Raw genomic sequence first — 25908 nt, 5'->3', positions numbered from 1 at the left:
TGCTATCTTTTTAGAGAGAGGACCAACAGCAGTTTTTTTTTTTTTTTTATCACAGATGTCTGTACAGTAGCGTCACTTTCAGACGCCTACAACTGCCCCTGCTGGTAGTACCTCGACGACCTGACAGAAAGCATGACGACGTCAGCTGACGTGCAAGCCAACACATGGCCGGCAGAGGCACAGTGGTGATTGTTAACGCCCGCCACGGTCCTCCCTCCTTCGACATAGGAAGCCCCCATGTGTCACACAGATGACAAGCCTTCAATATCCATGTTGTCTTTTAAACTTTGAAGTGATTAAGTGCAAATGTACACATTTAGACCCTCCGACAAGCACGAACACTGTCCTCTCTCCGGAGCATGATCCCTCCACAGTGGAGGATAATTCTTTCCAGCTCCCTGTTGTTGCTCTCCTTGAGGAATGCCTTCCTTCTCCAGTGACTAAATGATTTTCATCTGGAGGAGGTGGGTAGACTCGACTAATCTGGAGGGGGCGTTTGGTCCGTCGCCGTCAATAACTGAACGTCGGAGACCGAAGGCTTTGATGTGAGCCGTCGCTCGTTTCTGTCTCGCTGCGCGTCCTCGCTTCAGAGGCTTTGTTGAAGTTCCTCGACCTTGACCACCATGGTTCTCTCTTGAACAGTGGCTCCACATAAGGACTCATGGGTCTGTTTGTTTAACCATCCCCCGAGTTTGAAAGTAGCTCAATCAAGTGGAAGCGACATGTTTGGAGGAGAGGAATGTTTTTCGGAGGTGACATCATGTACAGGTGGAATCGACCATGGGAGACGCACTGCAGTCTTTTTTTTTTTTTTTTTATTCTCTGAGATTGTACATCTGCCCTGTGGCGAACAGGCTGCTTTCACTGGGTGTGGAGGGTGGAGGGGGCGGGGAGGGGTTCAAGGTAGAGCGCCGCACCACGGAAGAAGATGAGGGTCACATTTTCCTACTCCTCTAATCTAAACAAACATCCAGGGCTCTGAAAATAAGTGCACTCTTCGCGAGCCAAACGTTTAACCCTTAGCCACCCTTGCAAAATAAACTCGTGCAGCTGATTCTTTTTGCTTCGGCGACTTAAGAAAAGAAGAATAAGAAAGCTAGTTATGAGCCGTGCGAGCTGTGTGAGATGAATTAATAGTAAAACATTGCTTCACTGTTCTACACTGCCTTGTTTAACTATTGCAGAACCTCCCAACCACTCCTTAAAGAGAAGATGAACATATTGGCATAATTTCCCGACATTCAAAATGTTCGGGATTAGTAGGTTACGTAAATGTTGAAGTTGCCTAATCACCAACCGATGAGACTCGCATGTAATTTTATTGGCCTCGTAATTTTGTGATTATACTTGCTGAGAAATTGCTTCCTTTCTGACATATAAAAAAAAAAAAAAAAGCTTCCTTCACGAACATGTCGTCGGTGTGTGTGTGTGCCAGTCCCCCCCCCCCCTCCCTCCCCCGAGATGCACTCTCAGGTTTCCTCAGATGCGTCGTTGCCAGACATCAGGGTTTTATCAGCGCACACCAACCCACTGTGTCACTGAATCTTTCTGGAACATCTCCAGATGGCACCAGTGAACTGGGGTAAGGAGGCCACGACGGTACATTTGGCAGCTTCTTCAGAGGGCTGCTGTTTGAAGTTGTGCCCCGCGGCTGCGTGTGTGCGCGTTTCCCGTTTCACTCGTCGGGTTCCTCTGGGGGCTGGATAGAATTTGGACACTTTGGTAATTTGGTGAAAGGCGGATATAAACAGTGTGGAGAATTAAATGGGAATCCTCAACTTGGATAATGGCTTAGATTATGGCCCGCAACTTACGTTATAATTCATTTTGTATTATTGAGCACTTAGAAATAAAGTATGGGGTGCAGTAATCTCTTTCAGGGGTAACAGAACTTGTTTTTTTTCTTACACATTGACGCAGAACATGTGGGCAAAACGTTGCGTGTGAACACTGGAACTGACACAACATCAACATTCCTTTTGAAGTCCAATATTCCCATGGATTCCTATGGATTTACATTTTATTCCATTTTTTTATTTATTTTAAAAACCCACTGAAGCCATTTGAAAAGTTCCCGTTTCACCGCAGGTGCACAAGCGGAAGCTCGGCAGCAGATGAAGTTATGCTCAAGCGTTATACGTCCACGCACCATTTAATGATATGAACATCCGTAGAGTCTTCTGGCTCCAGAAGGAGCTATTGTATTGTCACTGTAAAATCTGATGAAGTCTCTAAAGCACACGTCCGTGGAAATCCGGCCGAGAGGCAGAAGAAGCTGATGTGTTGCACAGGCGTCTGGAAAGAGACTGCTGAACCAACTTGCAGGGCTCTCGACCATTTTCAAGACGCCTACAGCTCCATTTCTGAGTCAGATGAGTGCACTTATTCTGACTGAGGCTTGTCTTCTGTGCTCCATGTGGGGAATGCTGCCATTATCTTGTCTCTCGCCAGCGTACGAAGAGAAGCCACACGTTTTTGAGTTGTGTTGTTAATGTGAATGAGGGCGACTGCGGCTCACTGGTTAGCATGCCGGTCTTTCAATCAGAGGATTGGTGGTTCAAACCCTGCGCCGCTAGTCCATGTTGTTGTGTCCTCCAGCAAGACACTTAACCCCTAATTGCTCCCTTTTACTCTGTCTACGGTACATTGAGCAAAAATGTAAGTCAGCTAAATGCAATGAATCCTCAACAGACCCTCACCACGTTGGGAATAGCGTCTTTTTTTTTTTTTACAAAAATAAATGGTGTTCTTCCCCCCAAGCTTTTGGAGATCCTAAAACCAGAACCAAACCGTTGTCTGAAATCTAGCATCTTTTTCCCAACCTAATATTTCCCAAGATGAAGCCAGAGCAGTTACACTGTTTGAAGGTCACGCTGCTGGATGACCTTGTGAAAATGTATTTATGTTTGATAACAAGCTTTGTGTTTATCATGGACGGCGGTGTGTCTCTGGGGTTTCTCCAAACACAATAGTCTGACTCATCAACATCGATCTCAAACTCGCCAGACTTTCTTCTTTTCTTCTCTAAACACAATAAGCCTAAATGATCCTGAGTCAACGTCAGCTTTCTCTCTCTCACACACGTTTCCTCTCAGATGTGCATGTCCTGCTCTTGTTTGGGCTTGTTTTGTTTATCTCAGCAATGGATAAATCCAGAATGTGACTCACCTCTGGACTCCATGTGTGACCCAGCCTCTACCTCGCTCCCACTGTGGTTCTCCGCCCCCCAACTGCCTTCCAAACAATACCCCTTGACACTCCCAAAATACTCGTGTCATGTCTTTCTGCGACCAGCGTGACAGAAAACCTGCCAGTGACTATGGAGACGAGCACTAGTCGTGTCTTGAGTTGATTAAATTTTTTTTCCGTGGCATAAATCCACTGCTGATGGAGCAAAATATATATTAATAACCACCTTCCGCCTCTTTTTCTGCCGTTACAGACAGCATCATAAGGGACAAAGACTACGAGGTGATGATGCAGATTGACTGTGAGGTGACGGACACCAGGATCATCCACATCAGGTCTTCCAGCATCCCGCCTTTGCTCCGGGTCAACCGCACGCAGACGTTTTACCAGCACTCCTCGAATGACAGCCAGGGCGCGCCTCCCGTCGGCGTGCTAATGGGGTCTGCTTAAGATCCCTCGCCGTCACCCGTTTATTGTTTATAACTCCTCGACTGAATTAATGAAGACACACGGAAGATAAGATCTCAGTTCACACGTTTTCTTTTTGTGTGTGGGATGAAGTACGGTTCAGATCTGGTGAACTCCCACTGACTTGATTTATATTTGAAGGCAATGCAAAGGTCGCTCAAATTGTCAGCACGAGGAAGCCGCATTCTTTATTCGGGCTGATATCCGGGGGCCGTCTGTGATGAGGTCCGAGCAGACGCTTGCTCCTTGTGTGGCAACACTGACTTCTCCTCCTAACCCCAGATGCCCCACATAAAGGGTAATTGCTTAACGGCAGGGGGCTGAGCATTGAACCCTGAGTCACCCCGTCATAACACAAATACTTTCGCCCCGTAGCAGCTCTCTTCAAGTCTGCTCCTTCTTTTTGGGTTCTTAATTTCGGAAGCAAGCTGCAAGGCCAGAGGAGAAAACAGAAAAGGATTATACACAGAAGGTTGATCTCACTGGGAAGGCATTTGTGTTTGTGTCGTGGCTACAAAATGGAGGGCTGTCACGGCCTCTCTTGCTCATTTGTAGTCTGTTGGCTTTTCTAAATACAAAGAATTGGGGAACCGGCGAAACAGGAAACGGATTAATTAGACGCCGCAATTAGAGGCATTCGGTAAACTCAGGAAGTCAGGTGATCTGTGAAAGCTAGCAGGCTAACCACGATGCTGTTGGCTGGTTTGCATTCATTCAAGGATTCAGGTGCTCTGTTTTTTTTCCCCCCTTGTTTTAAAGTCTTTGCACTGTGCTTCTCTGATGTGAACAATTTCAGATACTGTCCATATTTATTTATATCATTATGTCACAGTAAAGCCAACTCCTGCGCTGAGATGTACATAAGATGGCAAATGGTGCATTGAAAGGAAATGTACGATAAATATTGGAATTATAGGGTATTTTTCACTGGGTAGCCATTCCAAGGTTTTATTCCAAAAAGATTATCTGCATATTGAAACCCAAAGTCTTTACAGTTGGGCTTAAAATGGCAATGTTTGACTTGTAACCACTGGTGAAAAGCATAGTGTGAGTCCTGACTTCTCCATCCACTTTTATTTAGTGCACTTGAACCTATATTGAAATTGCAACCTAATTGAAACTGTTGCTATACCTGAGTTTTAGAACTAATTTCGTGTAAAGATTTGCACTGTAAAGGAATATATAATAAATTATACATGATCAGAATATGTACTTATTTGTTTATATACTTGTACCTGAAAGTGTATTTCTTTTAGCGACATGTTTGTACAGATGGTTATGTTTTAGCTTCACAAAGGCCCATACAAAAAGATGACTTTTTTTCTTGAGCCAGGCCATTGCTGTGCATGTGTTTGTGTGTGCGTTCGTGTGTGTATTTTAAAAAAAAATATTTTTATTTTGGTTTCAAAAACACATTTGTTTTACAGCACTGTTTTTACTGCATCCAAAAAAAAGTACAATTAAAAGTGTGTGACAGTTTTGTTTTTTCGTATTCTATTATGTGCAAAAGAAATAAATAAACACTGGATTTTTACTATACCTTCGTGTGTATCCTTTTTTCTTTTTTTTTAAACAAGTACAATAGAAAGTCTGTTCAGGACTATTTTTTTCCACAAACTGTAAACTACAGGCTTGAACAATCGTTGTCTCTGTTTTGTATTTATGTTTTTTTCACTCTCCCCTTTTTTTCTGCCTGCTTGTCTTTTTCACCCACAGTTGAATCAGCACACACACAAGCTACAATTAAAGCCACTTTAATGTGATTATTCAAACACAGAAGACATTTTCTGTTAGTATTTACCAACTTTATTGCAGTCTCTTCAAAAACAGTCTGGTATGGATGGGTAAGTGCTTCCCCAAGACAAAGGTGTGACGCTACCACACAGACAACCTGCGGCATGTTATGCAAAGAACAATGAAATACAAAAATCATGTGTATAAAATGGAAACATGGAATTTCACCACGTAATTGGGGAATTTGTTCGAAGAGTAGCTCTCCTAAGAATTGGTTATTTTATGTGAACTGTTAAAGCGTTATTTGACGTGAGCTGGTTCTGACACCTTTCTACATTAATTTATCTCACAGGGCTTTTTTTTTTTTTTTTTACATTAATAAAATATATATATATACAGTTCAACTTAATGTGTTGACTGAGAAATCGGGCTCATTGTTTCATTCATTTCAGATAAAAATTTAAACAAAACAGAAAACAATTCTCACAAACCCTTCAGTATATTTGTACATTTGTTCATTGGTCTCCATACTGAAGGCCGTGTGGACTGATCTACAATCCATTCAAACCATACAGATTTACTTTTTTAAAAAGAACTACTGTCAGCCCTTTACTACGGGTCTACATAGGCAAACTTAATGTTGTATGTGACTTGGTGTCCGTTGTCCCAAGCATACAAAACGCCCTCTTTGGGATTGTAGTCAATCTGCGTGGTGTAGGTGTAGTTGTTGGTAAAGGGCATTCTGGGAGTCATCTGAGTGTTTGTGTGCGTGTCGAAGGCGTATTCCAGTTTGGCGTCCCTTTGGTTGTAGCTGTCAACAGCGTAAAGGACGCCGCACACGATGAAGCAGTTCCCGTAGTGGTTTCTCCTGAGCCCGGTTCTCCAGGTGGTCTCCCTCTGCATGCTGAGGTCTGAGGGGTCCAGTCGACTCAGGATAATCACTTCCTGTAAGAAGCCCTCGTCGTCGAGTGCCGGGTAGATGATCCACAGGCCGCTCTCGTCCACGGCGAAGTCCACTTCTGACTGCTGGCGCAAATCCCACAGCGACGAGGACTCTTCGAGCAGAGCGTCGTGCAGCATGGTCCAGGCGGCCACGTAGCGCCGACGCAGGTCGAACTTGATGATGTCTCGGGAGAGGGCGCGGTTGTAGTAGAAGGCCCCGTCGTAGACCACGTGGCCTGTGCCGATCCAGTTGTAGGGAAGCTTGTATGAGTTGGTGAAACGGCCTAGAAAGGATAAGGAACAGCGGAGAAGCATGAGACTCCCTCGAATAAAGAGGGCAACAAAAAGCCGTTCAGTGAAAGCTCTGACTGCCGACTCTCACCTTGTTTGAAAACCTCCAGGTTGCGGAACTCCAGGAGATTATTTCCGTAGAGAAAGTTTGTGACGTAGATTTTGTCATTATCAGACTTTGGATCCTTCATCCACGCTCCTTCGTTCCGGCCGTAGGTGTTGTGAGTTACTGGCTCCGAAATTGTTGCCAAAGTGTCCTTACACTCCCCTGTGAAAGAGTCACAGAGCCGTGAGTGAGGACTTAGAGGCAGTTCATCCAAACCTACGTCTGAAAATAATTAGAGGCTTTCATTTCAACCAGCTTCTATCACGGGAAGGTTGAGCTTGCCACGAAGGACCGAGCACTGACTTACAAAGTTTAGAGAATTCATAGGATATTTTCTTTTTTCGGGCTCATTGTAAACTCTTTTAAAGGCTTGCCAAGATGTTTGTTAGCCACTCTGGCTCTTTGGATGGCAATGTCAAATGTCAAATATCTCAACAGAAGGATAGGCATGACATCATGTCCGGACAACAACATTCACGGTTCCTTTGATGATCCCTCGTCATGAGGGTCGCCATTTGTGGTTTTTAGAGAAACGTCTCCACAACTATTGTGTGCTTGCCCATGAAATTTGGTACAGATATTCAATGGGCCAGGAATATGAAACCTACTGCAGTGCAATCTCACCGCCAGCAGTTTGGATTCATTGCATCTTCATTTTGCCAGTCAACATGTCTCCCACTGTAACGTTTCTTGGAGCTGTTGTAGTGTTTCTAGCGGTTTTCTTTGAAAGAATGCATTTGCTATTAATTTAATGAAGAGCAAAACAGACATTTGTTTATCTTAAACCTAACTGGATGAACATTCAATAAGTCTTCCCCTCATTCGACTCAACTTACCAGGTTTCCCTGAGGGTGATTCCTCCTGTCTTTGCATCGGCTCTTCTAATTCCGGGTGTCCCTCCTCCCCCTCTTCCCAGCTGATTTTGTATTTTTGTTTGGCTCGAGCAGCCTGTCTGGTGGTGGTGGTGGTGGTGGTGGCGGCAGATGAAGAAGGGATAGTCACAGGTGTGGTGAAAGGCAGGGACGTGTGGGGAGGCAAAGTGATCGGCCTCTGTGTGGTCGGAGGCAACGTCAAAGCTGAAAGGACAATGGATTCTGTTGTTTCTTCTGGTGTCGAGGCAGCAGCCGGTGTGGAGGAAGCCGGTGTGGGAGCCGGTGTGGGAGCCGTTGTGGGAACCGGTGTGGGAGCTGTTGTGGGAGCCGGTGTGGGAGCTGTTGTGCTGCGTATCGGTGCTGAGGTCAGGGTAGCATGGGTTGCGATGGTTTTACTGGAAGACGGAATGGTAGCTGAAGCCTCTGTGGCTGGATTTGGCGTATTTGTGCTTGCAAGAGCTGCAGTGCTGCTGGGAATGATTTGCATTTGTTCTTTCACCTCCTGGGTAGAGCTTTCCCTCTTTGTGGTTGGTATACTTCTTGTTGTGAATGCTGGCTGGACTTCTTTTGTGGCTTTAATTTCGGATGGCTGGGTTGTGTTTATTGTAGTTTTTGTTGTTTCCTCGGCAGTGAAGCTTGAAGAAGTGCCAGAAGGTTCCTCCATCACAGGGATTGGCCCCTGAGTGATTCCAGCAGTGACTCTTTGAGCAGTTTGAGGTGCAGTGAACATGGTACTGGCTTTCTGCGTGGTCCCGGTTGGTCCAATAGTGACGCTCCTCGCTGCGGACGAGTCGCTCTGTATATCTGTCGACGCGTCCACCGTCGTGCTTCCACCCGCACTGACGAACTCACTGGGAGTTTTTGAGGTGGGCCGAGTTTCTTTGGGTTTGGTTGATTGGCTGGTCTTTTTGGGACCGTGCAAAGGACCGCTTGTCTTCGGTTGGAATGATCTCGGTCCCGTCCTCGTCCTGGGGCGAGGGACTCTGTGTTGTAAAAGATTCTCCTCAATGAAGAGGTTAATTGGGCCGTCACCACTGAAGCCGTGATACTCAAAGACTTTATAAAAAAAGAAGAAAAAAAAAGGGGAAAGTAAAGATTTGGTCAAATATATTGAGCGGCGTTAGAAAATTATGAAACTATTTCTATTAAATCATCCAATTGTATGTTAATCTGTGTCTGAAATCATAGTTTAAGTGCATGCAAACACCCGAAGCTATACTTTTCAAGTAATCGCTTGTCTTTCACACTACTGTAATGGGTGCAGTTTTTTTTTTTATAGATTCTCGTATTTTTCCATCTCTGCTTTCAACATACCCTGACAGCCCTATAACTGAGGGTCTACACTCACAGTTCTCTCCAGGGTCTCCGTCGTCCGCCACCATCGGATCTGGCTCCGATTTATAAAAAGTCATCCCTCTTATGATCATTCCGTTGGGGCCGGTCTTCGACACCAGAGAAGTCTCCTTGCGAGCCACGTTTCTGAGGGTCGCCTGAGGTTTAACTTCAATGATCTGAGCAGAGACATCTGTCTCGAGGAAGGATGGATTTCCCCCAATAAACTTCTTCTCATGCTGTTCCTGTAAGTGGACAGATGGACACACATTGCTTCTATGAAGAAAGAACCAGTGTGACCAAACGAGACCAATACATCAGTTTGATTGCATACCGAGCCGAAGAGGTAATAATAGGAGAGGAGAGTTTTATATGAATGCTGTTTCAGATGCACTTTTATCCAAGGAAAGAAAAACAATAATAAAAACATAAATTATATAACCGTTGCACTGGTGGACCTGAATCGGCCTTAATTTTGGAACACTTCGCGAAACCTAACAAAATAAAACCTTTTGTTCCAGGGACGAAGTACTTTCCTTTTTGTTTAGTGAGCTCAACAACAAACGACAAGTCAGACAATCACACTTGAAGTAAAGCAAGAGTTTATCCAGAGACAACTTTTTGGCAGAGGAAATAAATTAGCAACAACACCAAAAATGTAGATATTAACTCCTCATAAGAGTGTGCATGAATGTTGCAAGAACAGTAGGACTAAGCAAACTAAGGTTTACTGTTTATCTTCATTTTCTCTTCTAAATCAGTTTGGTTAACCTGGGATTTCTATGAAATCTAATTATGATCATGTTATTTATTTTTTTTAGCTAAGTAGCGCTATGCACAGCCCTCAGCAATTAAATTGGTCAGCGCATTGTTATTATTGTTGATAAATGATGGACAATAATACCAAGTGCAGTCCAAGTTGCAATAAACCTGATTTATCCTTTAATAAAGTGGACACTTTTAATTAGTTCACTGTTATGTCCTTAATAACCTTGTTCAATGCTTCTTACACGTGCTCCAGTGAAGCATATTAAACTTGTGAATCACTTGCATGTGGAGCCGGGTCCACCCAGCTCGGCTGGACAGGCTCCTCAGGTCACATTGTAGCTGCCATGGATCAGGCCTCAGTGGGAAAGTCGCTGGACTGCTTTTGTCCACAGGGTCTGCCAAACCTTCCAATTACCTCAATAACTCTTTCACACGTTTTTAATGTGGAGACGATGATTTTATGGGGGACTTTGTGGAAAGAACACATAATTGCTGCTTTTGTTTTGAATGCATGCGAGACTTAATAATGCTTTCGCAGTCTGAGCGGCAACATGTGAATCCAATCACTTCTTTTCGACTTGTTTCTTTCCTCAACAGCTTTCAATGCGGAATACTGTAAGTCAGGTCTGTGCTGTAACAATACTGATGCTTTATTTATAACACAATAGTCGTATAGTCTCCTCATAAGGAAGTTCACTTTATTCAAACTTTATTAAACTGCTATTAATTGATTTAAGAATGGCACCACAGTGAGTTGTAACACACTGACTAGTGTAAAGTAATGTGTGAAACATGAATATAGTGAAAGCATTTTCAATATGTATTTCGTAATTCGATGTTCAGATAGTTCTGGTGGAGTTATTGGTTCACAACACTTTTACCGGACATGGGTCTCAAGCGACATCGTAGTTACATGTAGTCATTTGCTGTAATAATAGCAACTTAAAGGGACAGGATCTAGTGGCATCTTGCGGTGTCGTTGCAGAAGGAAACCCACTAAATTCTCCTTCGCTCACTCCTCCCTTTCCACGACTGCGTCAATGTGAGACCCAGAGCACAAAATAACTTTGTTTATTCAGGATATTCCGACTGAGATCTTGAACCTCTTTTACAAAGAGGTCCTGGCAGGAATAAATGTAGAAGTAAATATCATAAGAAATATGTACACGGTAAGTAAGTACTATAGTTACTAACAACCGGTTATTATTGACAGGTAGGACTCTATGTAGTTTGCTGTATAAGTATTGTATAATTATCTGGTGAGTACTAGGGAGTACTGTATAATTTGTTACCTTATTTAATGACAGTAGCCAAGTTATGTTCCTAATGTGACAGTAATGTTATAACATACTTGTTACAACTTTATTTCGAGGTGTTAACTATAAAGCATACACAAGAAGTAATCACTTGTTATTTATGCTCTAAAGTATGTTGGCATATTTGGCATTAAAGCACATCTCCCTTTTGCAATAATAATGACCAAAATACAAATATACTTTAGTGTTATTATACATCAGTAAATATAAAGAACTGCTAATAGCACTGACTGGTGTTCATAGTTAAGCCCTCTGCGTCATGTGTGAATATGAAGGTGTCACTTACATCTGGGTCTTGATATGCTGCAGTCCTGCTGGCCTCACTTGGTCTCTTCTGAGTCGGGGTGGGCGGGCTTTCAGCCGGGATCTGACGGCCCTTCTGGGGCTTCACTTCAACCGCCGTGTAGTTCAGAGCTACTGCCTTCATGCAGTCATGGATCAACATAGTGACAGAAATAATGCATATGTTTTCATGAAAGATTGGCTGCAATCATCAGCAGTCATAATCACTAACAGACGGAACTTCTTAAGTAATGAGTGAACTGTTTTCATTGCAGACATTTTGACTCGTCATAGCAGGAAAAGCACATTAAAGATCACTCTGCTCTATTCAAGTGTCCCAGTAAACAATTAAAGTGTGACAGTGATGAACAATACCCCGAACCTGCAGCAGCAGCATCAGCTATGAGTAATTTCATTATTATTATACACACGTGGGCTATTATTATTATTATTATTATTATTATTGGGACAGGCAAAAAAATGAACTTCCCAGAATGCATGGTAAACAAATGTCAGTGATGTCACTACAACTTCTCTACAACCAACCTTTTCACATGTCATTAGAGGACAGGCACAGCTGAAACTAATAAAAAATAATTATGCATAAGCTTGAATTATCTGTTAATTGTATTAGCTGCAGCTGTGTTCTGCATGCCAAGACAACTCTGTGAACATGTTTATTTCAGAAGCAAATGCAACGTTTTCTCTCAGTTTTATTCACTGCAGTTATATGTTGCATGTGACTCATATGCAATGTTTTGAATTAGGATCACAGTCCAATTCACTCAGTGATTCATTACGGTGACACGTACAAAACATTTTTGGGGGCAATTATGATTTGAACCATCTGAACCAAGTATAAATAAATTCACAGTGAAGAATGAAACTGTTGATTTTTGTTCAATTCCTGATTTGACAATATTTTCACACTAAAAACTGTACGCTTTAAACATTTAGTCAACTTAAAATACCACTCTACATCATTTAATATGGTTAATATTCTCATTCTTTAATGATCTATATATAAAAAAAGTTGACAGTATTTAATGAATGGGGGAAAGACCAAAGAAGCACTTTTGTTGGTCCATTATAATCAGGTCAGCTACGGGTTCAGTGAGATAAACTTCCACGTGTGATGGAAAGTCTGTGCACTCCTTCCAGGTCCAGCCCCTAATAAATCTGAAAACTGGCCCAAAGAGTGTGTTTTACTGGACACACTGAAGCCACAAGCCCCCCAATATAAAACACACCTGCTCCCACTACAGTTTGCTATACCAACATATTTGCAGTCATCTTTGCACACTTCAAAAGTACACTGTTGCTGTATACCTTTTCCATGTTTTCCATGCGATCCAGCAGCTTATTGGTAATGGAGTGCAGCTTCAGTAGATCCATGCCATAGAAAGAGCCCTCCAGCAGCTCGAGGATAGTGGAAAGCTAGAAGGATCAAGTGGATTCCGTCAAAGGGCTTTACCAATTCAAGACATGCCATAGGTAGATCTATGCCCAGCCCATCCAAACGCAGTCTCCTTAATTTGTTAACCCGTGATATCCATAAACCCCAGTGATCAAAGCTTCTCTAAAAAATTAAAAAAAATTAAAAAAAAACAATAGGCGTAAAAGCCTTTATTGGCTCTGGAGCTTGTTCACTTATGCGTATCGTAGGATCGAGTAAGGCTGGAAAAAGGACCGGACGACACTTCACCTTGACATTCTCTTTTCCAGCTTCTCTAAGTTTTTTCAGCCTGAACTCTCCCTCGCATGGGTTGACCGCTGACGGAGGAGCGATGCAGGCGCACTTGCACTCTGGTCCAGATGTGATAGTCTCCACGCTGTAGAAGTCCTGCGCGGTGGCGCTCCCTTCTTCTAGCCGCCGGCAGGCGCTCCTGCTCAGGGGTCTGACAACACATTTACAGCGACAGTCAGAGCCTTCCGAGAGGGCTTTCACTTTGTCATAATCACCCAGCAGCTACAAAGAGAAGAGGACGGATGAATTTTGCACCACGCTCAATCCAAAAAAATAAAAGTTTGAATTTTTACGCACGAAATTATGAAATGTCCATAAAACATGTGAAGAAGGGATGTTTGCTCTTACCTTTGAGAGGATGCTTTCCTGGCCATCTATCACCTCCTTCAGCCTTTCCTCTTGCTCTGGCTCGCGCTCAAATTCTGACCTGGGATGTGCACCCCAGGTCTTTGGCGCTGCAGAGCACCATGGAAAAAACGCACAGCACAGGGCGACGGCAATGCATAGCTTATACATGTTGTGAAGCTCACAGAGCACCGAAAAGAGAAGCAACGTTGCAAGTGTGCAAGCAGGCACAGCCTGTCACAAATTAAATTGGCTGCCAAGAAAATATCATAGCCCACTTCTGGCACCGAAATAAGAGCGGTGAATCCAGAGGCGCCATCAGTTAGCAAGATCAAGATTTATCGCGTGATGCCATCGTGTTCATTGTCAGTGAATGCAGAGAAAGCGTGCAGTCAGTGAGGGAGCAGCCGGCATCTGCTGCTGGAGGCGCGCTGACAGGGGGCGGGCCCGATCTGACGTGCGAGGAGGAGTTAAACTGCTTCAAATGACTTAAACATGATGGTGGTGAAGCACAATTATTATTGGTGAGGGGGGGAAACAAATGCATTAAAAGCGTCAGACTCTTTTTGATCTTTCCTTGAGATTCAACTTGGCATTTAAGGTTCTAAAGGATATTTTTGAGGTCGAATACAAAGTAACCTGTTGCATATTGATGTGATGCTTCTCAGTCTCTATACAACAACCCAGTTTTAGCTGTGCTTTTACTGCCCCCTAGCCCGCAAAATAGTTCACTACAATGACTGGAGGACGTTCAATTCCTTTGTTTAAAGCGTGCTGTTGGACTGTTGTTGGTATTTGCGCCCCATGTGGCCAACCGTGGCATTGCATTGTTGGTAAATTGGCACCTGTTGATTACGTCTTCATTAGTAACAGCTGTGCACACGGTGCATGCAGCTTCAGGATGCTAATAGCCAAAGTAGCTTTTCAACGGGTTTTAAATAGCTTTCTTTCTTTACTTTGGGTTGCCGCATTTTAAATTTGGTTGTGGATTAGTTTCACGTGACTCTTCTATTTATTCATCAACTGGACACCAAACCGTGAGTAAGCTGCTGAATGAACGAAACTTTATTTGGTTGTGCACGCTTAGGACACGTGGCTTAAAATGACTTAAAGAAGAAAGCCATAACAACGACAAATCATTTAAAATTACCTGTTTATTTGCACTTTAAGGCACATCCAATTCCTGTACTTCAAACTCCGAAGTGTAGTGTGATCATATACAGCCTGTCCGTGTGACACATGTCCATGTGAATATAAAAAGGGACATGAGAAGTACGGCTAAGGCACCTGGTGCCATGTAGGGTTAAGTATCGCAGAAAAAGACATTTGCCATAAAAACAATAAACCCTGTGTTGTGATACCAAAAGAATAGCCCTGTTTCGTAGTTTTGTGATGCAAAATCCACAAAGCCCCCAGTTGAACCATCTTGCAATTTATCTATAATTACATTTAATCAAAGCACCACAATGTCCTGGAATTTTTTTTCTTTTCTTTTACAAACATCCCAAAGTATCATCTTCATATCAAGTGTCCCATTTATAAGTGATTCCTTATACTTGATTCCTTAATCTGTAGTGAACTTCATTATTTCAATTTTAAGAAACTTTAGGGTATTTAAAACCACTGCTTCTTGCCTCAGAATGACGAGTCACCCAGTGAGAAATCAGAAAGATAGGCGGTCGTTAAGTGCTCGGACTAAAAGTTCAAGAGTGACTATTGATGTCCCCTAGCACCCTTTACGTTCTATACTTTCCTCTGCTGCCACAGGCAGTATGAGGTGAGAAATACGACTCCACAGTCCACTGTACTTGTCGATGTCCATCCTATCAAAAGACACTGGATGGCCGTCGGAGAGGAACTTCTTCTGAAGATGGTCGTCCACCAGCTCTTCCACAGTACTCAGACGAGTCTCTGCAGGAATCTCCTCTTCTTCCCCCAGCAGTACTGTGAAGATCAGACAGGTCTTCTTATAGGCAGCATTCTCGTGGTCGCAGTAGCGATAAAAAATAAGAGTGGAGCCCGGAGGCAGCTCCTCAAAGCGATTGATGACGGCCACAGGTTTGTCTCCTTCAAAAGCTCCCTGCAACTTGCTGTCAATGTCCAGTTTGACCTGGTCGCTGTCCTGGCTGGCTTTGCTGGCTCCGTCAATGTGGAGGACAGAGGCGTTGAGAGAAGAGGAGAAGGCGGAGGCCAGTCTGTGAGCCAGGCAGTGCAGTGTCTTCTCACCTCTGTGGCCTGCGGTCAGGATCAGACTGACTGGCTCAGTGGGCTGGGATGTTTGGAGGTGCCTCAGCAGGTGGATCTTACTTCTCTCCCAGAGCTCCGGACGTTGATTAGGGAACTGAGTTTTTACCTTTTCCAACTGCCTGAGGAAGATGTCAATTTGCCGCACTTCATCTGTCTGATGTGAAGACTTGGTTTGGAAGAGATGCTGCCACAGGAAGGCAATTACTAACATAAACAAACTGGCTGCTATCAGGCTTGTTACTCCTATGGAGAGAAGGTACATGTGTTGTCTCAGTTAGTACTGAGTTAGTTATTCAGAATCATTATTTAAATTGCAACCACAGAGATGGTAAATCCATGGCAGACATTTTATCTAAATGTTTCCAAAGAGAAACAAGAGGATATAAACATGAGGATAAATTACCAAGATTGCCCCCACGATGTTCAATAACCACTGGAATTGCAGGTTCAGCATCAGCAGTCTCCTTAATGGTAGGACCAAGGGTTTCAACATCTGCCTCAATCTTTGTGGAGATTTTGTTCACCTGTATATCCTCGTCTTCCATCTCCGAGCAGCTCTCATCTTACAGATAGGAGGAGGGGGGGGAGAAGGAAAGACAACTAGTTACCACACGTGTGAGTTCATGCTCCCTCACCAACTTCCATCCAGTGAACCACACTAGTTTGTTACACTGGAACGCCCAAAAGCTTAGCACTCCAAATCAGAAAGCTGAGGGAGAGAGAAAGCATGTCAAAAGTCCCACTCACCCTCTTCACTGTTTGTGGCGTTAGAGTCTGGGGTTTCCTCATGAGGTCCATCTACGTGGTCATCGTTTTTGCCATCTAGGGTTGGTTGGCTGGTTGTTTCTGGTGCTTTATACTCTTCAGGGTGGTATTCTCCTGAAAACACACGAAAATTGGGTTAAAATTAGATTAGAAATTGTGTTTTGATGAACGGTTGTGAGTTACAGTAAATGTTACTAAAGTCTTTTTGGTATGAAAGTTTCTCTTATGTTTCAACAGACTGTGATTCCCTGCTGAACTGCCATGGAGGGTTAGCAACACGGAAGGAATTTCACACTAAAAAGGGCACGGCATTATAATTTTAAAATTGACGTGGAAAAAATGTGAACCTACCATTTGAGCCTGGAAATTGAATATAGCAAGTGCATAAACACAGTTAAACAGCTACTGAATACAGCACTGCAAACAAATGCCAATACCATACTGTGACGGAAGGTCAGTTTGTTTAATGACATTCACCTGCAAATTGCAGTGGATTAAGAGCGACATTATTAAAAAGACACAAAGAACAGCTGTAAACAAAGCAACGAAGCCCATGACATGGATGGTAAAATGCAGAATACGGATTTGCGAGCCTATGCACACTGCAGTAGATGCAGACACAGCTTTAGCTGCATTGAAGCTCATGTGAACACTCACTTGGAATCTCCGTTGTATTGAGCTTTTGCTCATTTCTTAGCATTTGTCTCTTGTAATCACCATGGCTTCCTTCTTCAGGGTTGCTGTTATCCTTCACATTCAGTGTTGTCTCGTCTTCTGGAGGTGAAGATCTTTCTATTGGAGGCACCAGCCTCTCTTCAGCTGAATCACCGTCTGTAATATAACCAGAAATTAAGTGTCATCTACGTTCTAGTCTAACTAAATGGCTATTATTTCATTTTGAATTAGGACTCCTATTTTCAGTCCTATTACAGATCTGAAGGAAACATTTTGTCTTACTAGTTAATTTGAAATAACTTTATGTGAATAATTGTATGACACATTACAAAATGGATAACAAGTTCAACAAATGTTAGAACAGAATGAAGGGAGGAGGAGAGAGAGAAAGTATGTAAATTTAGACTGTCTATTGTATACGTTTAGTAAATATACTAGTCTAATATATCTGGGTTTTTTTCACTAGTGTTTTTAGTAACATTACCTGCTGTGTGGTGGTGATCTGTTTCTTGCTCCGCCATGTCTTTGGATAAGGGCACGTCACTCAAGAGATGGTTCATTGCTGTATTTAAAAATAAAAGATCTACATTAAGCACCTGTTTTTTATGCTAAGACCCGAGCACATTTAGCATTATTAGTTTTGGACAAATGTTCAAAGTCTGAAGTAAATGGTTTAAACCAGAAATCAGAAAACTCTGCTCACAAATTCACAAAGCATAAATGATTAAGTGAAAATGAAATTGACTGCCAAACATTTAGATGTTTAGAAAATGATGAACGAGGCAAATTTCTGCAACTGAGCAATGTTTGTGGCAAGATCAATATTTCCATTTGGAGATGTTTAATGCAATGACATGATGGAAACCTCACAGCATCACACAGAACAAACGCTCCATCAATAATTTCAGTAAATTCACTTAATACACCGTGAACTGGGACATGCCCCTGTCAGAGAGAACAGTAACACAAATTGTGAAAAATTAAATGGGTCTGTAGCAAGTTAAGTGAGTAAATATAAGTGCCTTGGCTCTTTGACCATGTGAATAACAGGGATCATTTCAAAATCACTTGTTACAACACTGACAAGAACACTCACTTGAAGTCACCGCTGTAATGGGCTTTTGCTCATTTCGTAGCATCTCTCTCTTGTCATCCCCATGACTTCCTTCTTCAGGGTTGCTCTTATCCTTCACATTCAGCGTTTTGTCGTCTTCAGGAGGCAAAGATATTTTTATTGGAGACACCATCCTCTCAGCTGAATCACCATCTGTAATATAACCAGAAATTAAGTGTCATATAAGTTCTAGTCTAACTGAATGACTAATATTTTAAATTAAGAATCCTATTTCAGTTCGATCTGAAGGACACATTTTGTCTTACCAGTTAGTTTGAAATAACTACGTGAATAATTGTATGAGTCCTCGTGAATTGGATAACAAGGTTCAAACTAATGTAAGAGCAGAATTTTAAAAAAAGTACATGATATACATTTAGACCGCTGTATAAGTTTAGTAAACACTCGTCTAATATCACCAATACCTGTCCTTTTTGTCATTGGTGGTTTTCGTAGCGTTACCTGCTGTGTGGTGGCGATCTGTTTCTTGCTCTGCCATGTCTTTGGATAGGGGCACGTCACTCGAGATGGTTCAAAGCTCTATTTAAACAAACAAATATGTATTAAGCACTGTTTTGTATGCTAATACCCTAGCACATTTAGCGTTATCAGTTTTGGACAGATGTCAAGAAGCGTTTACTTTAGACTTTAGAACGTGAACGTTGGAAATATTGAATTGTCTGTTTCAAGATCCCCGAGGTTAGCTGATGATATATTGGGGGATAATTTACTGAAATTGCTGCGCGATCAGAGATTGTAAGCAATCTGAAAATAGTGACTAGTTAGCTAGCAAAACTATATAAGCTTGAACAAAGCTAGCTATTATAACCCATCTACCGTAAAGTGTTGATTAACGGTAGCTCCCTACTAGCTAACGATTGAAGTGACGGACACGATATGCTGGTTACGACAGTTAGCAAGGCGTAAGTCTATAAGGACTGCCTTCATGTAACTTAAATAACATGCATGCATGTTAAATATATATTATAGTTACTAATTCTGAGCACACCTTCGATCACATCGCCGTGAAATACGTCCAATGTAACACTTCCTTGTTTGTTTTTAGGTTTCGTTACGTGAGTGAGTGAGTCGCACCGACGAGTCACAAATATTCCAGTCGGAACGTCCAGCAGTAACTCGTGTTTCCATGGGGATATCTAAACGTTGGCATTTCCGGACCTCGACGGCGTCCGCTCACGAAATGGTTCCCCTTAACTATACAAGGAAGTCAGGGAAGCTTATCCATTAGTGAACGCGATGTCTCGTCGTATTAATTAATTTATGTTACCTTAATCGCCCGAGTTATCACAATGGATTCCAGTGTGTCTGAAAATAAAGCGACTCGCTCGTTGAGACGGTCGACGAGGCGGTCATCGGGGACCGTTAAGGGTGAGCAAAGGGACTGGCTTACAAACGGCTAGTTTAGCCATCGAAGCTAAACCGCGCTGAGAGTTTAACGAGAAACCCTCCTGAATGTTTGCTGGAACTAAGTTTCGCTTACTTTATCAATGTAGACAATCCACAGAAGAGGCTGTATGTTAACGTTTTAGCTTAGCAGTTTTTTGAAATTCCAGTCTACATTAAGATGTCTTTCTGCTCCTCTAGTATTGACGGTTGAACCCACCCTCAGGGGTCCTCTCAAGAGAACAAGAAAGGAGTTAAAAGACCAAGCTTCTGTCCCAGCTGTCAATGGTTCCGGCGATGTGGAGACTGGCTCAGACGATGACGGTAAAATGCTTCAGTTAAAAGTATTTGCATAGTTGGAATGACAATCGCACCAGTCAGTCCTTTTTCAAGTCTGTCATGTCCCATTTAACAGAGTCCCCGAGCAAGAAGAGCCGGACTGGGAGACCAGTGGATAAAAGTGGGGATGAGAAGGAGATGGATGTCCAGGAATCGGTTAAAGATCTGGTGAACAATGAAGACCTGGAAATGGATATTATACAGGAGTCTTCTATTGAAACTCATCAACCAACAACATACTACGGTTAGTTAGGGCTGCAACAAATTTAATATTGTCATTGTTCATCAGTTTGCCCAAAGTGTCTCTTATATCTCTTGTTTTGTCGGCAATAGTTTACAATTTCAACGTATGTCATGAACAATTCTATAAAACTTAGAAATGCAGCACTGAAACTGTAATTGTCAAATTTGGCATTTTTGCTATATAAAAAGTTTCAAAGCTACCAAAATTATGGATTTTTTTCACGATCAACTAACAAATGAATTAATCAATTATTAGGGACACTATCCACGTTTAGCAGTTATATTTCTATGTTTTTTGTCTCCACCAAAGAAGATGTTACTAAATTAATAATTATTTACTTGGATATTAATTATGAATCTGATTCATAAGACCTCTTTTCATTATGGGATCCATAGTTGTTTTTTTCTAAATCAAGCTTTTCTTTCTGAATCAGGCAACCTTAGCAATATAAATTTATCGCCACGAGTTGATCTCGGTAAACGCCACAGATCCGGTCTTGCTGTAAATGAAGAATCGGACTGGATGAAAACCAAGAGCGGTAGGAAAAGGCTACAGAATAATTCTGCATGGGAATGATTACATCAAGGAAGGATAATACAGTCATCCTAATCTGGCTTGTTTGTTTTCAGTAAAACCATCAATAAAGGAACCTGTAGCCCCCAAGAAGTCTGCTGCACAAATCAGACCACCAGCAAACAGACATGATGTGTCGGTCTCCAGCATGGCTGACTACAAGAGGACGATGGTGGCCAAGGCCACTGGTATTGTAGATGTTTTTATTTAGATGTTTTTATTTAGTCAGATTGTATCTACAAAATTGCATTGAGCGGTCCAATGGGGTTTACATCTCCCAAAAAATATCAGATTTTTACATTAAACTTTTTCTCACCTTTTTCAGGTATACCAGCAGTTAACAATCACATCCCACATTTGTACCCAGCCTCAGAGAAATCCTACACAACGCGACAACCTTTGAATAACATTCCACAAAAAAAAGAAACTGCTCTGAGCAAAAGACAAGGTATTACAGATTTAACTAAATATTTCAGTCATTAGCAACATCTAATGGAGCTGTGACATGTTTGACATTGCTTTAATGAGATTTTGTCTTTTACCAGGAATAAAGAAAACTGCTGTTATCAAGAAAAGCTCTGGATATTCCGGTCGAGGTAAGATATCATTGTTGTAATTGCATTATCTTCACAACCAAAGATACTTGTTTTACATTATCTGCAATACTACATGTGACTATGGCCTTGTGTCCCTCCAGGATTCATTTGGTATTTATGGCGTTTGGTTCTCCTGGTGCTGCTCTGTTCGACCCTCCTGCTGGCATGCAAGATCATTCCTGTACTCAAAAAGACTGCAGATGATGGAACGCATCCATCGAGGGCTGTAAAGCCAGAAATCTTCGCTGATCATTTGTCTCTTCTTGAGACTCAGTTTCCAAGTCAGCGGCCTGAGTTGTGGAGGATGAGCAAGATCCACCTGGAGAAGCACCTCCAAACGGCACAGCCCACTCAGCCTGTCAGTCTTATCTTTACCGCAGGCCACAGGGCTAAGAGGACGCTGCACTGCCTGGCTCAGCGGCTGGCCTCCTCCTTCTCTTCTGCCCTCAACGCCTCCATACTTCACATTGATGGAGCCAGTAAAGCCAGCCAGGACAGTGATGAGGTGAAGCTGGACATTGACAGCCAGTTGCGAGCAGCGTTTGAAGGAAACCAACCAGTGGCTGTCATTCATCGCTTCGAAGAGCTGCCTCCAGGCTCCACCCTCATTTTTTATCGCTACTGCGACCATGAGAACGCTGCATACAAGCAGGTGTTCTTGTTGTTTACTGTGCTTCTTCCTCAAGAGGAGGTCACAGGTATCCAGAGTCTGAAAGACTTGGAGGAGATGGTGCATGACTATGTCGAGGAAAGGCTGGTGTATTCCAGGAACCAAATCGGCTTCTATGACATGGACATTGACAAGTTTGGGGGACTGTGGAGCCGCATCTCCCATCTTATCTTACCTGTAGTGTCTGAGAAGGATGTAGAGCAGAACGGATGCTGATGAACCAAGCTAGCCACCAACAAGGATGTCAGAATACCACTTTTGACTAGCCTCATCCTCTTTGGCAACACGCAGGAGCAATGAACCAAAGAAGTGACATGTAAATATAACTTGTGGTATGCTACATTAAACGTATGAACTTGAATGATTGACCGTTGTATAAATCTCTGTTGAAGTTGAGGTTGTACTTGTGCTGCAGCCTATTGTTGTTGATTCTGTTTAACTGCTCTCAATATGTCCAGCACTGAGTTTTTACACATGCATACATATACATGCTTTGCATAAGGATGTTGCAGTAGCACCATTCTTCCACTTTCAAAGTAGGGTAAGAAATGCATATTTTAATGCAGGTTTAGCTTACCATATATATATTATATAGTTTGATGTGTTTTCCTTCTTCTGTATTGACGACACTTTGTTCAACAGCTTGTTTTTACTCATCTTAAAAAGAGCATTTTGTGACCGATCAGCATGGGTCACACTGGTTCTTTCATTGGAACAAACAAACATTTTTCATGGACTTTGTTTTATGATGGAAATGTACATTTCCTTTTCTGTATCGGCTGGTGGCTTGCTTTGTATTTCTGTTTAATGTCCCTATGGAGATATGTCCCATTGTTAATTTAATTCTCTTGTCTACACAATTGGATTTGCACTAACATTTTTGCTTTATCTTGAACAAGACTGCTGGCTTTTATTAAGATAAATATTTTATATTCTTAGTTTTTTCAGACTGTGTGTATTTTTGATGTTATCCCTTTCCTATATCGGAATATTTTTTTGATAACCGTACATTTATTGAATATAAAAGGTGTTTTTCTTTGCCGATGTCGACTACACAATATACAGCTTCTCACGAAGTGATTTGAATTTGTTAAACTCAAATGTTACTAAATATTATTCGACAAGTCACAAAATGTGCCTTAAACACTCGTATGTTGAAGATTAGACTGTATTTGAAACGTGCTTAAATCATTTGACACCATCTTCACAACCCAAACGAGGTTTCTTGCAGAAAGTTTGTTCTGATTTGTGCAAATAATAATTTGAAGGAAAGTATTGTTTCCTGTAATGCCACTCAATCCTCTTGTTTTATCATTCTGAGATTAGTTTTGCTCACGTGAACATGTATATATTTTCAATAAAAATTATTTTGATAACTATAAAAATTAATTGATGTAACTCATTGTTTTTTTATCTGCATGCTTAGTTTCTGGAACATTGGCTAAGTAAACAAAATATCTGGGTTATGAGTAACCAACGTTTTGAGATTAGCACAAAAAGCTGATTGGTGTCACTGGCAAATGCAGCGGCAGAAATAGAAGACCGGCTTGCAGCTTCCTTGTCAGCTACTACAGTTTAATTTTTTTCACTAGTAACCAGTATATTCACCTGCTTTTGTAAATACATTTTGATAAAGTGACAGCGTAGGTCCCACAATAAAACAGTATAAAGCATTGAAACTACACAGCAGCTCTGCAATCATTTATTAAGAGCTTAATCAGAATAGTCTATTTGTATGTTGCACATACAAGGAAATTGAATAGGTGAAAGGTGCATATGCTAGACATAAAAAAAAAACATTGAGACATCATTTAAAGATAAATATGGCAAACATCAAACAATGCACCACTATATGTTCCGAATAGAACAGTTATACGAAATATATATTTTAAAATAAGTCATTTTTAATAAATGTATTTTAATAAAGAAAAGAACTGATGTGCAAGGTGTTGAAGGAAATAGTCCTGGGGATGTGAGAGTCGGTCAGGGGGGTCTCGGGCTTTGTCTTGGTCCTGATTTAACGCAGCCTCCTGCCAGGGACAAGAGACTCGAGCAGCTTGTGTCCAGGGTGCAATCTTCCATATCCGCTTAAGGGTCCTGGATGCAAACCTGTCGTGGAGGGAAGGCAGTTTGCAGCCAATCACCTGCTCAGCACAGCAAATGATACGCTGCAGTCTGACCTTGTCCTCGGCAGTGGCTGCAGTGTACCAGACACTGATGGAGGAGCAGAGGATGGACTCTATGATGGCGGTGTTGAAGTGCACCGTCATGATCTCTGGCAGGTTGAACTTCTTCAGCTGCCTCAGGAGGAACATCCTCTGCTGAGCCCTCTTGGTGATGGAGCTGATGTTCAGGTCCTGGGTAAAGGTGGAGCCCTGGAATAGGAAGGACTCAACATCAGGGAGTCACAGAGGGTGATGGGGACGGATGGGGCTGTGTTCTTCTATGAAATCCACAACCATCTCCATTGTCTTCAGAGCGATGAGCTATAAGTTGTTTGTTTGTCTGCACCAGGTCACCAGCGGGTCAGTCTCCCACCTGGAGGCAGACTCATCCCCAACAGAGATTAGTCCAGTTAGGGTGTAATAAGTAGCTAAGCGATTGAAGGATCTGCCTCCATAATGTAGTTGGAAAAAGTTTAATAATTAGATGAGTCATCCACCTGAATATGCATATAGTTGATAAGCTTCCTTCCACAGAATCATCAAAGTGAGAATAATGATGGATTGCTGTATGACTGCAAATACAAATGTAGTGCCAAATGACTTTAAAAATCACAGTGCATAAATATTTGTTTACATATTAAAACAACTGTATCTTTAGGCTGCACAGCTCGCACTGTCGCCTCACAGCACAGTCCAAAGACATGCAGCTCAGCTGAATTGGACTCTAAAATGCCCGTAGGTGTGATGTCAGTGTGAATGGTTGTTTATCTCCCTGCGGTAAACTGCCAACTTTCGACAACCTTCGCCCATTGTCAGCTGGGATCGGCTCCCGCGCCCCATCAACCCTCAAATAGGATAAGCGTGGGGTTGCCTTTGTTTCTGGATATATGTGTATATTTCTCTTTTGGGTATATGTGTAGATCAGGGGTGTCAAACTCGTTTTAGTGAAGGGGCCGCATGCTGCCCATTTTGATCTCAAGTGGGCCGGACCAGAAAAATCACAGCGTAATAACGCATAATTAACGACAATGTTTCTCTATGTTTAACTCATTGGTGAAGGTTTTTAGATGATAAACTCTATTTTAAGGTCTTTCAACAATTACCTAGAAAAATAAAGACCAAAAGGTCAAACATCAGCCCTCTGTTTGTCTGCCTTGGCTCTCCTCTGCAGATTCCCTCGCTTTGTGACATTTTTGTGGCGCTACTTTCACGACGTGATCCATGTTTAACGACTTCTAACACAATATCAGTGCTCACATCAATTGTGACTGTGGATCAACGGTTTGCATGTCTGTCTTGTAAGCAGAGGATCAGAGGTTTGAATCCCAGCTCTGCTAATTTTGTTCTTAAATGTTTGACACCACTGGTGTAGATTATTGCTATTGCAATTAAGTTAAATCTTGTCTCCTGGTTGAACGTTCTTTGTTTTATTCCTCTTTGCACACTGAGCTTGCACACATTGCAGTGACTATTAAATTGTCCTGGCAGAGGCAACAAAAGGCTGATTCATGAGGTCAGCAGACTTTGAGTCATATCATGTGATGAAGTGTTTCCTCAATGGACTTACCTTTGCCCGTAAACACACGGGCAGATTTATGCCATAATTGTGTGTTTGGCATGTGGTGTCCTTCTTATCGCAATTTAGTATTCATTCAGCAATATCAATTTTAAATAAGTTTGTTTTTCACATGAGAAGTATAGTAACTAGGACAAGAAGATGCTTA

The 25908-nt window shown here is 42.2% G+C and overlaps 4 protein-coding genes across 6 annotated transcripts in view; 2 read left to right on the top strand and 2 right to left on the bottom strand.

Moving 5' to 3' along the window:
* The window catches only part of atf6 (activating transcription factor 6), a 28484-nt gene extending 23311 nt beyond the window's left edge, over positions 1–5173 (top strand). Inside the window, exon 16 of the mRNA XM_068591742.1 lies at positions 3443–5173. Coding sequence (XP_068447843.1) covers positions 3443–3639 — 197 coding nt within the window. The 3' untranslated portion in view covers positions 3640–5173. The remainder of the gene's footprint in view (positions 1–3442) is intronic.
* A 294-nt stretch (positions 5174–5467) lies between these two features.
* On the bottom strand, positions 5468–13774 carry olfml2ba (olfactomedin-like 2Ba). Of its 2 annotated transcripts, none has more exons than XM_068591395.1 (8): positions 13396–13774; positions 13006–13269; positions 12630–12737; positions 11305–11439; positions 8951–9179; positions 7567–8658; positions 6716–6892; positions 5468–6617 (listed from the first exon to the last, which is right to left on the bottom strand). In XM_068591395.1, the coding sequence occupies exons 1-8, from the start codon at positions 13561–13563 to the stop codon at positions 6004–6006; spliced, it is 2787 nt and encodes a 928-aa protein (XP_068447496.1). In that variant the 5' UTR covers positions 13564–13774; the 3' UTR covers positions 5468–6003. The 2 variants fall into 2 exon arrangements, with proteins under 2 accessions (XP_068447496.1, XP_068447497.1); XM_068591396.1 differs by having other exon boundaries at positions 13006–13198; positions 13396–13499.
* A 754-nt stretch (positions 13775–14528) lies between these two features.
* On the bottom strand, positions 14529–19794 carry LOC137794596 (torsin-1A-interacting protein 2-like). Of its 2 annotated transcripts, none has more exons than XM_068591480.1 (8): positions 19695–19794; positions 18656–18733; positions 18176–18346; positions 17564–17641; positions 17062–17235; positions 16387–16518; positions 16043–16201; positions 14529–15882 (listed from the first exon to the last, which is right to left on the bottom strand). In XM_068591480.1, exons 2-8 carry the CDS (start codon positions 18690–18692, stop codon positions 15119–15121), a joined length of 1515 nt encoding a protein of 504 aa, XP_068447581.1. In that variant the 5' UTR covers positions 18693–18733; positions 19695–19794; the 3' UTR covers positions 14529–15118. The 2 variants fall into 2 exon arrangements, with proteins under 2 accessions (XP_068447581.1, XP_068447580.1); XM_068591479.1 differs by lacking the exon at positions 19695–19794 and adding an exon at positions 19203–19348.
* Positions 19350–22380, top strand: LOC137794595 (torsin-1A-interacting protein 2-like). The gene is made up of 8 exons (XM_068591478.1): positions 19350–19582; positions 19799–19921; positions 20013–20180; positions 20614–20718; positions 20810–20941; positions 21079–21201; positions 21299–21349; positions 21451–22380. Exons 1-8 carry the CDS (start codon positions 19504–19506, stop codon positions 22233–22235), a joined length of 1566 nt encoding a protein of 521 aa, XP_068447579.1. The 5' UTR covers positions 19350–19503; the 3' UTR covers positions 22236–22380.
* Positions 22381–25908: the final 3528 nt, after the last annotated feature.

This window comes from Clinocottus analis, unplaced genomic scaffold (assembly GCF_023055335.1).
Source record: "Clinocottus analis isolate CAN_PGR_092001 unplaced genomic scaffold, fCliAna1.0.p SCAF_25, whole genome shotgun sequence".
Lineage (NCBI taxonomy): Eukaryota > Metazoa > Chordata > Actinopteri > Perciformes > Cottidae > Clinocottus > Clinocottus analis.
Note: the sequence above shows the minus strand (reverse complement) of the source record. Positions and strands in the feature narration are given on the sequence as shown.

Excerpts from the sequence above, each read along its gene's own strand:
- olfml2ba (XM_068591395.1), bottom strand. The coding sequence starts at position 13,563 with ATGTATAAGCTATGCATTGCCGTCGCCCTGTGCTGTGCGTTTTTTCCA. Across the intron at positions 12,738-13,005 it reads CTGGAAAAGAGAATGTCAAG|CTTTCCACTATCCTCGAGCT; the intron begins GTGAAGTGTCGT and ends TGATCCTTCTAG. Across the intron at positions 9,180-11,304 it reads CAGCATATCAAGACCCAGAT|GAACAGCATGAGAAGAAGTT; the intron begins GTAAGTGACACC and ends GTCCACTTACAG.
- LOC137794596 (XM_068591480.1), bottom strand. The coding sequence starts at position 18,692 with ATGGCAGAGCAAGAAACAGATCGCCACCACACAGCAG. Across the intron at positions 17,642-18,175 it reads CATTACAGCGGTGACTTCAA|CAATGAACCATCTCTTGAGT; the intron begins GTGAGTGTTCTT and ends TTTTAAATACAG. Across the intron at positions 15,883-16,042 it reads ACATCGTGGGGGCAATCTTG|GAGTAACAAGCCTGATAGCA; the intron begins GTAATTTATCCT and ends TTCTCTCCATAG.
- LOC137794595 (XM_068591478.1), top strand. The coding sequence starts at position 19,504 with ATGGATTCCAGTGTGTCTGAAAATAAAGCGACTCGCTCGTTGAGACGG. Across the intron at positions 20,181-20,613 it reads TCAACCAACAACATACTACG|GCAACCTTAGCAATATAAAT; the intron begins GTTAGTTAGGGC and ends TTTCTGAATCAG. Across the intron at positions 21,350-21,450 it reads CTCTGGATATTCCGGTCGAG|GATTCATTTGGTATTTATGG; the intron begins GTAAGATATCAT and ends GTGTCCCTCCAG.